Genomic DNA, 12,800 nt, shown 5'->3' with positions numbered 1-12,800 from the left:
GTGTTCTGGTATGCATGGAAACACAACCAAGAGACAGTTATTTCTATGACGAGAGAAATGATCAAATCGAAACTCACCAGTCATGCTCTTCACAGAACATTGGCTGTTCTTCCTCTTCCTCTTCGGGCCATTGAGCCACCTGAGAAACACAAAACATGAGTTCAGTACACGACTATAAACACTTTTGTTGAATCGTGATCAAGACAGAGAGCCTGTTTTGAAGATGCATTTCAAAGAAAGCGGTTCATTAAAACACCCCAAATTGATGGACTCTCCAAATAAGACTAGAAACGGGTCTTTATAACTGCTATAGAAGAAAAAGAAATAGATCAGACAATAACTTGATTTGAAATTTTGAGGGTAATCATAATCTACAGTCCCTAGTCATTCCACTGCTTTGGTGGGAAACACTGACACAGCAGGGAACGCAGCTCACATTCGCACACTCTAGCGATCCCACCGACATAGGAGAGGCATGTACAGCTTAGACAGGAACGGGCTGCTCAGAGGGGAATTATGAAAGTGCAGAGATGGAAGAGAGTTAAGTACGGACGGAAAAAATGAGATGCTTCTGTCAGAGAAGTGCAGGAGATTCAGCGAGTGCTCGTCGTCAGGATGTGCTGTGTATCCCCAGAGTCCAGCTCTCTGCTTTCAGACGCTCCTGATAGCCGGCAGCTTTCCTCCCACACCATTAAAACCAGATCACCAGAGAGATGGTGGCTCTCCATTAGCACCATATAAATACAACTCAGACCCATTTCTGTTCACATGTAATCTATAGGTCTGAGGGTGGGATTTTAGGACCATGGTTTCTGAGGACCAGAATGAATATATATATATATATATATATATATATATATATATATATATATATATATATATATATATATATATATATATATATATATATATATATATATATATATATATATATATATATATATATATATATATATATGACAGGTAATAACAAAGCCACAATGACAAATTTAACCACATTAAGCTGCAGTTTATATGAAAAACTGTTGAGCTGTTAATATTTGTCGGGCAGTCTGCCTGCAACAAACCACACATACAGCTCTACTGACCTTAATGTAACACAACATGTCTTAAAACCGGACAGTTGTGTGACCTGATTGAGAAAACAAACTCCGAATTTGTTACAGACAAAATCTGAATACGAGAGTAGTGTTCGACAACGCACACATCACAGGCATTAACTGGTGAAAACGGGATGAGCCGTCATGTCATGGGGAGAAAAGTCCATAAATGTCCGTTTCTATTGCAGGGTGGCAGGATAAGTCAATCATAATTACACAGAATTACCCAGTCACAGCTGAAAATGCCAAAATATGTCCATGTGAGCATCACTGCTGGACCATGTTGTAACAGGGTAGTAGGTCTCATCTGACATTTTGTATGTATCATATGCTAACGGTCTGTCCTTCTCTAATTTGTACCACTGTCGGAGCTGAAGTAACTCATAACGCATTTCACACGTTAATGACCAGTTATTTAAAATGGCAGTTGATTGGCAGTGGAGTAGAATCATTGGTATGGAAGTCACACTTTCAGCAGAGCCAGAGGTAAGCAACAATCAGAAAGGTGTGAGGTGGAGAGACGTGACTGACTGACTGGTCTTTATCTTGCAGGGTGGAACACCTCAGAAGAAAGGCTACCCAAATTTAAGAGCATGAACAGTTTTTTTAAGGAAAGTTTCTGACAGTAACAAAGTATCATCATACCATATATATAGGCCTACTGATTTCTACATTTACATTCTTGTATACAAATGGAACGCTTATTTAAAACCTCAAGAACTGTCAATAGTCAACTGTCAATACATATATACAGATCTAAACTAAACTACATTTAACTAAATGAAACCCAAACCCTACTCATGGAAAGTACTTTTTCAATTTGTACATCGGCAGGCAAGCAAGGTTGATGGATGGATATCGCTCAGTCCGAGCACAAAATTAACTGTCAAGGGGGAAAAAAATGTGCAGGAGAAGTAGGTGGGATTTCTGCAACTGCCACTCAGAGGTAAACACGGCTGCCACAGCAAACACCGACTTCACTCTTCATGACTGCTGAAGGTGACAACCATTAAATTGTCAGCGTTCTGACGGTTGAGGTATCCCATGTGGCACTTGGTTGCTTTAGAAAGGAACACCGGCTCACAGAATCAAATCAGATTCTGCTTTATTTCAGGTGTGGAGGCGCTGAAAACATCTGACTGCTCCAACTCCATGCAGATCATTTGCATCACAATAGCAGCTGAAGACTGAACAACTCAAACTGCCTGGTTCACAGCCTAGTTTTCCTGCATGGAAGGCTGATCTGTCAAGAAACCGTGTGATGTTTGCTGGCAGACGGAGCTTTAGCACCACTTCAACCCAAATGATACTAAAGTCTGCTCTTTGAATAAGCTCCAGCTGTAAACCACTATTAGAAGCTGATCAGTCCCAAAATAGGCCTCGTGGAAACACTAGGGCGCTGGCAGCATGACAAAAGATTAGTGTGGCTGGCAGAGTTCAACGTTAAACACAGCAAACACATGGCCGCTGAATAAACAAAAGATGCCAGAGGAGCACATGTCCACTGTATAATGAATTCCAAAAAATAATATTTGCTTTGTTCTCGCTTTGTTTTGGATCATCGGCTGCACATGACTGCAGCTGTTTCACTCCACAATCCAGGATGAACCGTGCGACATCTCTCTCATAACATCACAGGTGACAGTGGAATCTGCAGAGATATGCTGAATGCCCCTTAAATGTCAAGGATGTTTAATGGTCTTATTGAAGGGCATAAGAGGCTTCCACACACACAGACACACAAACACACATACATATACCCTATATACGGTTACCATGTCTCCTGTTTAAATACCTTAAACCGTGTTCATCCCTCATTGCCCTAAAAAAACAAAAATAAGAGTATTTCAATTTGATGAGTCAATTGTAGCCCAAAATGTGAATTTAGAGTTTTCATGGATCGCTGCTGAAGTTCTGCGAAGAGCGGGCTCTCATGCTATGCTGGGGTTCGTGGCAAGTAGCGCTCCTCAAATGCATTAGGCTATAAAATCAGTCAAATAAATGCTGTCGGTACCCACAAGGTTTCAACGGATGTTCTGCAGCATCATAGTCATTAAATTAGTCGAATAGATTTTGCAACAACAGCATCATCGCTTCAGCATTTGAACAAACCAGCACATCAAGATGATAACTCTTAACCATTGTTCCATTAAGAAATGTGAACTGGTGATCGTCTCCTTCCGTCTGTGTTTGCACACATTCATAGAATCAGAGCACAAAACATACTTCTAATGTTCTGAGTTAATCAGCGCTACATGGTGCGGTTCATTGTTGCAAACATTCAAACGTTCAAACTATGCATTTTTTTTCCTCACTTAGGGGCTCTGCATGAAACAAATGATGCAGCATGAACAGGTATAGAACAGACTCTATACCTGTTCATGACATCACTGAACAGGTATAGAGTGGACTGCAGCATCAGACCAAGTGAATCTGGGAGCTGCTTCTAGAGTGTTGGCATTGTGGTCATACAGATGCAGAGGTGAAACAAAAATCTATTCGCTCTGGAAACAGGTTTAAAAGACAACAGTTTTTGTGCCTGAAATGCACAAATGTCATTGTCTTGTATATGTTGGCAAATTACGCAAAGATCACTGACTGACAGGGATGTTAAAGTCAGATGTTTTAATTCTAAAAAGAAAGACGGTACCAGGTAACAAAAGACATGTAAACAGTTAAGTTACAGTAAAGATACAGGAGACTTTGAACGAGTGAGTTCCAGCACAACTGAAAACAGCAGGCCCTCAGGCGAATCCTACAAGATTAAGAATCAATTTGACGGTGAGGGCTAAATAACTAGGTTAGTGAAGAGTCCTGGTTAAGTTAAGCCACTTGTTTTGAATTGTTAGGTTTAGGGTGAGAGGCCTGGGAAAGCATAATGGCAATGAGAGGTCCCCATAAAGATGGTGTGACAAACCTGTGTCTGTGTGCAGTATGTGTAACGTGTGCGTGTGTGTACACCCGTGGGTGTGTTTGGGGTACTCACATGAGTTCTTCTGATACATAATTAAATCTATTTAATGGAATGTGAGACTTCACAAGTGCAGACAAGATCCTATGCAGTTCATGTAAAACCACAGAGTGCATTTCAATTTCCGCCTCCTAGTGGATATGTTTTGCAACCCCACTCAAAATATGTCCAATCCCTCACCCAGAGCCTCCTGCGAAGCCGAGCCAAACCCAGAGAAACCTGCACAAACTGTACTCCCGGCTCCCCAGCCAGCGAAAGCACAGTTTAAAACTCAAGCTGACAAGTCGGAGCGGTGAGTTGGAAGGCTCTCCAGACACATGTTGCACAAGCAAGTCAAACAACAACAGCAGCCAAAAAAGTGCCAAGAGAAGACTTACAGTGCAGTACTGTTGACCCAGTGGGACTGTAGAATATGCATTGCCCCAGCTTGTCTGCAGATGTATAGCTGCAGCAGAACTGCTCTGATTTTTCTATGTACTATGTATAGATTCTTTGGACCCACCCACCATCTTCTGGTGGTACAACCCAGAACTGCTCTGATAGGGCAAGAGCCGGTTTGACTACCTGTGACTTCAAAACAGTGACAGCCAGATCTACAGTTATTCGACACTTCCCTCAGACACTGTCTTTTTCATGGTTGATGAAGACAGCAGAAAAAAAAAATTCAACTCAAACAGAACAAAACGTACTTCAACACAGCATACCCAAGTTTCAACACGCAGGACCAAAAAAGTCCCGAGATCTGACCAATGAATGCCACAATATTTACTTTCGCTTGTTGGTTTTATTAACCACTTTAACAAAAGGAAGTGAGCAAAGTGAAATTTTTTAGGTAAATTTCAAATTTCGCCCCTGTCTGAAGTGCAAATAAAGTCCAAGGAGTGTTGAGAGGAAACAGCAGCACAGAGGGGAATTAAACAGTGCTTTAAATGCCAAATAACTGCAGTGGCTGGAGCGGTTTGGGAACTGAAAAGCATGAGCTACTAAAGTGAGATTGATCACAAACTACAGTTTTATGAAGACATCACACCAAACAAGACTAAAGCTTAGCTAGCCAGAGAAGAACTTTTTGAAGGTAGATGTTATGAATGAAATAAACTGACGCTATAAAGCGAGCAACGCACAGTAAAAGCAGAGATGCTTGGGTGATAATGTTTGAAGACTAAATACTATATACTGAAATTGTACCCTATTGCTACAACTATGAAAAAGTCCCATGGGCTTGAGCTCACACAGCCAATCTTTATCCATGCATTTATTTGGATTCCAGCTACATTTACATAATATATATTTTTTTTGTTCACAGTGAGGAGACTGGCTCAGAAGAACATGTTTTGTGTCTATTATAAAGCATATAGAAGAAGCCCCAAAATAGCCTGAAGTATAACATCCATATAAGAGTCTGAAAGAAGCCCCCTGTCCTAAGTTTAGAGCACCACAGAGGACCATTGTTCGTCACACATGCCTGAAGCTGGATCCGAATCATTCTATACATCCAGTGCTAATCGGCATTTTGTTCCCTGGTGTGTCCCACCGCAGTGCAAATTACAGAGAGAGCGGGCACAGTTGAGAAGCAACCATGCTAGGGAGGGAGGGCACAACAGCTCTACTAGTTCAAGTGCACATGTAACCAATAAGCTGAGCTCCTCTGATTTATACAGTGACATTTGTCCGCTTCTATGAAACATAAAAAAAGACTACAGGCCGGGTGTCACAGCATCACTGCAACACAACAAAGTGTAGTGGACTTATTTTCCTAAAAATACACGACCATTTTCATTGTCGGCTCATTTGAGAACCCAATTCCATCTCCTATTGAGAAACACGACTTCAAACCTGGAGCTAACATCATCATCCGTGCCTCCTCACTCTGTGCACCAGACTGAGCATCCCAGAAATGATGAAAACCAGGGACTTTAAAGGTGCATACCTCTGGTAATGATACACTTCTTGCCATCTGACCCACTATTCCAGAGCACAAATTGACTACACCCAAGCTCATCACGCCACGTGAGTGTTTGGAGAAAAATCTGTGTTTCAGATGTAAACCTGATATTCAAATCCCTGGTGAAATGTTTAGTGATATACAATAGGTTATATTTAGTCTGCTGAGGGAGGGCAAATAAGAACGGCTTAATTCCAGGTGCGACAGGATATCCTGAATCTTATTTACACTTCTGCCGCCTCCATAGGGAGACGGCGGAATAACAAGAAGGCAGAGAATGTAATTAAAACAAAAACATGGAGCCGGTGTGGAAATTAAAGGCAGAAAACAAAGGGAGGTCTGATTATACCATTGCACAGGAGATGAAGAAAACAAAAGAACTATGGAGATCCTGAATGGACATACTGATGCCAGTCTGACAAATGCCAATATGGCAAACATGTTTAATGAATATGGAATTAAGATGGATTCTGATAAACCAAAATAATACATTATGTGATAATCAGGTTCAAGCGTCATATCTCATTTGCCCAGCAATTAATTAAAAGTCAGCGCCTGTTTATCTCTATAGCTCGGTGGTATTATTATCTTCCGTGCTGGTTTAATTGGAATGCGCTACAATATACACACAAAGCGCAACCATAAACAGACACATACCGTACAGACGCCTCAGGCGTATCATTGCGAGCCTTACATCAGCTTTAGCAACGTGATAGAACAAGTGATGCAAGGACATCTGAATTACTATCTCTTGGGTTTACTATATTACAGTACAACTGATTCTTATGGCTGTCGACTGGAAGCTGGAAGCTGATATTTCTGTGTGCACAATAGAATGCTGAGAACATATGTTTTATTGGGAGATGAAGTTGTGGCACCACACATCCACAACTTTACCATCAGAGTTGGCAACATGACTGGTCTAAATTCACAAAAACGTTATGAAAGTTGAATGAGATATAAAAAATCTGATGAAATATGAATTACTCATCATTCACTTAGCTTTGCTCTTAAGACATATGGGAAAGATGACTTCTCAGCATGTATTATTCCATGCAGCTAGAATGTTGAGCTGTGACAGGTCCCTCAGCAGCATTCCCATTCTGTGAACATGTACAGTGCTGTAAATGAATCCCACATGTTAAATGATCTCATCCAGAGTCACGAGGTGTTTCCTTGCTCTTTGTGCATGCTGGTATCATCATTTCAAAGAGTCAGTTCACTTCACAACAACAGGCCGACAGCTCACCAGGGGGAGGGGCGGCAATAAAACTTGCCGTCCTGCTCACTACACATTCTATAAAGCAAGTGCTGGACATTTATTCATTCTTCGCACTGTACTCGTCCAAGGGGTGCAAATCTTAGTACCATGACTCACGCACTACAGTGAGTATCTAGGCGTCGAACATGTGAAAATATTTGCGTTCACAACATTGCCAACGGTCCTGGTTGCCTTGTGGTCGAGCCGTTAATCTCCCAACAGGTGTCTATGTTGGCTCTAGCTGGCCTCCATCGATACCAGCCATGTTAATGCTCTCTGTTCGTACGACATGTGGAGACACAATGGGGCGAATTTGACACAACGGCCACAAGCACAGTAAACCTCTCCACCAGAAGAGTTTACCGCAGAGAACAATACTTGTTTTAGTGCTAAAAATAATTCAACATTTGTCATTTGTGTACGAAGACACCGACAGCTGAACATCAATATCTTTTCTCCATGTCCTTGAAGAAGATCATTGATATTTCACAGTCGAACAGTTCACCTTCTACGGTGTAGCGATTGACTGCTAGACTCTCTTTATTGGCTGGCCTCATCGAAGTCAAGGTGAGAGACGAGGTGGATTGGAAAACAAAAAATAAAGACAAAACAGTTTTTTTTTTCATTGTGCTGAAAATGAAATACTATAGTGAACTAGAACAAATATGTCCTCATTGTATTGTTCATCTACTTATAGACACTGTATTTCTACAGTTTTGTGGCTGTTGCCGGTCTTATTTACGACTTGACCAAACTATGACTTTATCAGTATCATCATCAGACATACGCACAACCTACCAAAAGGCAAAAGAGGACTGGTAACAACTGTTAACAGTTTCCTTCCATGAGAGGCTCTTTCTCTCCCGACAGCAGCAGTACAGTGACATCGACTCCATTCCACTAATATTATGTTTTCATTAATGAGAACGTGTCCGAGCAGCAGAGGGTTTGTTTGTGTATGGATTTGACTGACTGGCTGTGCCTCTTGAGAATTTGTGTCGAGAGAGGGATTAGTGGGGAAGAGCACTGGGGGTAAACTCTTGCAAGCTCATGGAGCACAATTAAACGCCAGACAAAATGTCCAATGGTTCCAACTGTGCACCCTCTGACCAGTAGGTGACCACAATAACAGTGATGGTGAAATGCTCCCAATCTCTAAAACTGGCTGTTGCTAGCGCACTAGGTCATTCCTGATATGCCTGTCAGAGTATTGTTGCAAATTGTTGCAGAAAACCAATATCACTGTCAACAATATGTATTGACTAAATGTAATGTATCAACAATAGTGCGTGTACAGCTTGGTTGGACATGTTGATGAGCAAATGACTAACCTGACTGGTGAAAAGGCGAGTGAAAAGTGAGTTGTTCCTAGCCATTAATATTTGAAAATGATACTTCATTTTTTGTAGAATGTTTTGGATTCCTCCTTAAGCCTAACCCTCCCCTCCTTGCGATGCATATTGTTGCAGTTCATCTTACCGCAAAAGCAAGACTAGTGACAAATGTGAAGCGAAAGCTTTTGCTCACCGTTTCTCTTCTCCCTCTGATGGGTTAGGGTCGAGCTCCTTGGGCATGTGTTCCATTCACCTTAATTCCATCCAGCAGCCAATCATGAGAGACTGAGGCAAGCCCCACCCTCAGATGCACACTTGTCATTCGCTGATTGGGAGGGGTCCCGTCAGTGGAACATGACAGGGTTCAGCCCCTGGGGAACTGGTCCAGGGGGGCTGCAGAGGGAAGACACCCCTCTTGAGGTTGGGGTTGTTTCACTTGTTGTAAAATGGAAATGTTGGTGACGCTCTGCTGGAGAAGATGAGCTGTTCCTTTGAGGTCGACGTTGGTCTCGGAGGTATCACAGTTGGGGAAAGAACCACCCTGCAGGAAGACACCGTTATTACAGACTGAACTCATAATGCTTAAATAGTAAGTTTAGCAGGATCTCTATCACACTTAGCTAAAAGTTTTAAACAAAGGCAAACTTGCTAAACCACCAATATTTGAAAGCGTTTTCCCCCCCGAGCTGGTTTACTTGCAATAAAACAAAACAATATGGTGACCTTTCAAACAGCTCCAGTGAGTTCCTTTGCACGAAAGGTGGTTCAATTTCAGGCTGAACAAGTCTACACTGATGAGTGTGCCAGAAACCTGAAGGCTCACTGATGCTGAGGAGGGTATCAGGGAACCACAAGTCTTGTGACTCAGACCATAGTGTTCATCAGTAGGCATTCCCCGATTGCTGCCGATCACAGATGCCATAACCGATCACATGGATTGACAATGAATAGGAAATCAAAATGATGAGACCTTCTGTGCACATGTGAAAGAATTCAGACACGTTTTTATGTACCTCTTCAAGGAGGCAAAAAAAAGAAAGATATGCCACAGATGCCACACAGAACGTTGCACCCGACTCCAAAACGGCGACGTATCCGGTCATTTCCGTCTCCTGAGAGACGGCTCGGTGAAATTAATGATTATTTCATGGGCAATTCAATTGGTGTTCCGACTGTCACGCTTGGGCTGTGTTGCTACGCGGTAGCTGCGCTAACAGCCTACTGCTGAGGCACCAGCAGTCTCACTTTCACAAGCCCCTAAAACTCGCCGTGCTCCGTCAAGGACTGGCGCTTAAAATGGTTTATTTGAAAAAGCTAAAACTCATGAATTTTCAGTTCACCTGGACTAGATGACAAAAATGACAAAACATGCTGTAACTAGTAGCGCTCTATTGGTTTAAGTTATTTTTTTTTACCTGGCTTTTGTTCCCTTGGCTGCGACACAAATCGATATGGTACCGCAGTTCATTTATAACCACAAACAACAGCACATATACAACACCTTCGACAAGTTTCCAGTGAGCTGATTGAGATATCTTGTGTTCTGACTGAAGAGGTCCACATTCTGCCTGCTCTGCCGCCTACCATCATGTTCCTGAGCCCCACATCCATCTAAGGTTACCCATTAGGCCAAACAACGGTCAAGCCTCTCTCAGGAAGCAGCCAGCTGCAGAGATTCCTCTCAGTCACACGCGTACACGGACTAGAAATAATGACATGAGGGTCAATGGGGAACATCCGTCAAGCGTTCCTACTGTAGATGAATAGTTACAGTGCCACATGCGCCTATGGAGAGTCACTGTGGGGTTAAGTCGGTTTAAAAAGATGAGAGAAATCTATGTGTGCATTTCACAGCACTGGCATCCATTAGTCTCTTCTTCTGCTTAGTGTTGTCCAAAGGAAGCTTTATTTTTCCCCCCACTTTCTAATCCCCGGTTCAATGCCTTTCTAATCCCCAGAGCATGAGAATGTCCTTAGTCACAACTGATATTATTATTATTGCTGTCACTGCTAATACAGAGATTTCATGGCTTATTCATTTTCAGTCAAAATGCTTTTCATCAACTACTGCGGTCTACTCTGTGAACTGCAAAACGCCAGAACAGCAAAAATACTGTGCAGTCAGCATATCAATATGTACATGTTCCAACCCAGTACAGAGCTATCGTGAAAATGTTGTAGACAAGACAAGATATTAGTGGTGGCTCATGAATTTCTTTAATTCACACACTCATTAAACCAATTACTGACTACTGTATCTTCTGAACCTGGTCTTGAGCTCTAAATCAGTTGAGTAGCTACAGCTTCGTTCCCACTCAAATCTACTGTCACAATAGGTGCAGTTCCCAGGACACTAAACCCACATGCACAAAACGATCTAGCTTTTGCTTTGGTCTTTTACTTCATGCCGACCACATCATTAAACCTATGGGGTCCCAACTGAGCGTTTTTTTATGTGTCTTTCACGAAAATTAAAAATTGCTGCCAAGATTTCTTGATGCCGAGGTTGAGAGAGGGTTATCCTGTGTGAGGTGAGCCAACAGATCTGAGCACACAGTCACCCTGCAGCCATTGTGCCATTCAGTGCCAAGACCAGACCTAATTCAGCTATAGCTGTTCTGCCACCTGACAAGGTTCACAACAGACACAGTTGTGTGAAACCTCATACTCAACTCTGAGGTCATGTGTTCACACTCCTACGCCAGACTCCTTTCAGAATTTCCAATGCTTCAAACACAAAAACAAACATCAAACAAATATTTCCCCACTCCGTATTCTATAGAAGCCAAAGTGAACAGAAATGAATTTATTGTGTGGCAATGATGTTTTCTCAAGGACACACTTAAACTCACCCACTCATTTAGGGGACAAACAGAAACACACAGGCACCAGAGAATAACATTCACAGACTAGATTTAGTTTTAATAAAACAAGATCATGGAGGGTTGACTCGCACGCCCACACAGATGCTACACAGGACAATAGAAGCAGACACTACATGGTCTGCCACAGAAGTCCTTCGCTTGAATAACATTCAGCTACAGTTGGTCGAATAAATGGGGAGCTGTTTTTTCAAATGAAAAGCAACAATAAACCAAAGGCACCAAGGTACTGCTGCCTGTCTTGTTGACACTCTCCAGGAGAAGAGAAACTATGTTAACAACAAACCTCTGTCATTATCTGACACAACTAAATAAAAAAAATAATAATAAAAATAACAAATTGATGTATACAAACACCTCCCAAAACAAGGTTCTATCGTGTTCTATAAAGAACACATTATTATTATTGCTTTTTTTCATATAAATTGTTTATCTGTGTTTAGTGAATATATCACCTTCATTTATGGCTTTTCGACCCATCATGTCCATGTCTGGCTTTCAATACCATACATTAACACTTGGAGGGATTTCAGTAGTTCCTTTCCAAACAATTTTGTCACCAGATCTGATCTATATCTTTAGTTTTACTGACTTAGCTGTCATCAAAGTAGCTCCATGGCTGTAATTGGAGTACTTTGCTGTTGTTGATATTTGAGATGTTGCTGAAGTTGTCATTGTCACTGGAGTAGATGAAGCAGAAACTGAAGGTACAGCGGCTGTTTGTCTCAGTCATCGCAGCTCTTCCTTATTTTGTTTCTGCACACCTCACTAGAAGATGCTTGTAATGTTTGAATCTTATAGTTGAATCCTCACAAAATCTCTTCAGATCCTGAACATTCCTGGTTCATCAAATCTCAGCGATGACTGTGCTACAAAAACAAAGTGTGCTTTGAGCTATATCACACATTTAGCAGCTTTGGCTGCTTCTCTTTCTGCACGTTCTCGTTCAGTATTTTGTTCATTTTGTCCTTCTTCATCGCATCGTCTGTGTCCTTATATGTTCACTTCTACCCTATCTTCCACCAGTCTTTGCTAAATAGTGATTATATCCAAGGTCAGGGAACGAAAACAGTCAGACAGGTGGTTCAGAGCGCGGCATATACCATGCCTCAGACGTGGAAACCTGTGAGTTGAAACGAGGACGGAGTGCATATACATTACACTTGCTATAATGGAATGCGGGACGTGGAGCTGGTGAAAAGCCCAAAAAAGAGGCGTTTTTTGGCTTAAATACAAAACAAACCAACTTGTCTCAGTTAGAAGACGAATAACAGGAAGAGAACAGGGTGTACGAACAGACAGAATTA

At 41.8% G+C, this 12,800-nt stretch overlaps 1 protein-coding gene across 1 annotated transcript in view; it reads right to left on the bottom strand.

Moving 5' to 3' along the window:
• LOC128756678 (thyroid hormone receptor alpha-B) overlaps positions 1–12,800 on the bottom strand; it is a 136,730-nt gene that overhangs the window by 27,210 nt on the left and 96,720 nt on the right. Inside the window, exons 5-6 of the mRNA XM_053861276.1 lie at positions 8,805–9,152; positions 78–139 (exon numbers count right to left, since the gene is read on the bottom strand). Coding sequence (XP_053717251.1) covers positions 78–139; positions 8,805–8,860 — 118 coding nt within the window. The 5' untranslated portion in view covers positions 8,861–9,152. The remainder of the gene's footprint in view (positions 1–77; positions 140–8,804; positions 9,153–12,800) is intronic.

This window comes from Synchiropus splendidus, chromosome 1 (assembly GCF_027744825.2).
Source record: "Synchiropus splendidus isolate RoL2022-P1 chromosome 1, RoL_Sspl_1.0, whole genome shotgun sequence".
Lineage (NCBI taxonomy): Eukaryota > Metazoa > Chordata > Actinopteri > Syngnathiformes > Callionymidae > Synchiropus > Synchiropus splendidus.
This window is presented reverse-complemented; position numbering and strand designations above follow the sequence as displayed.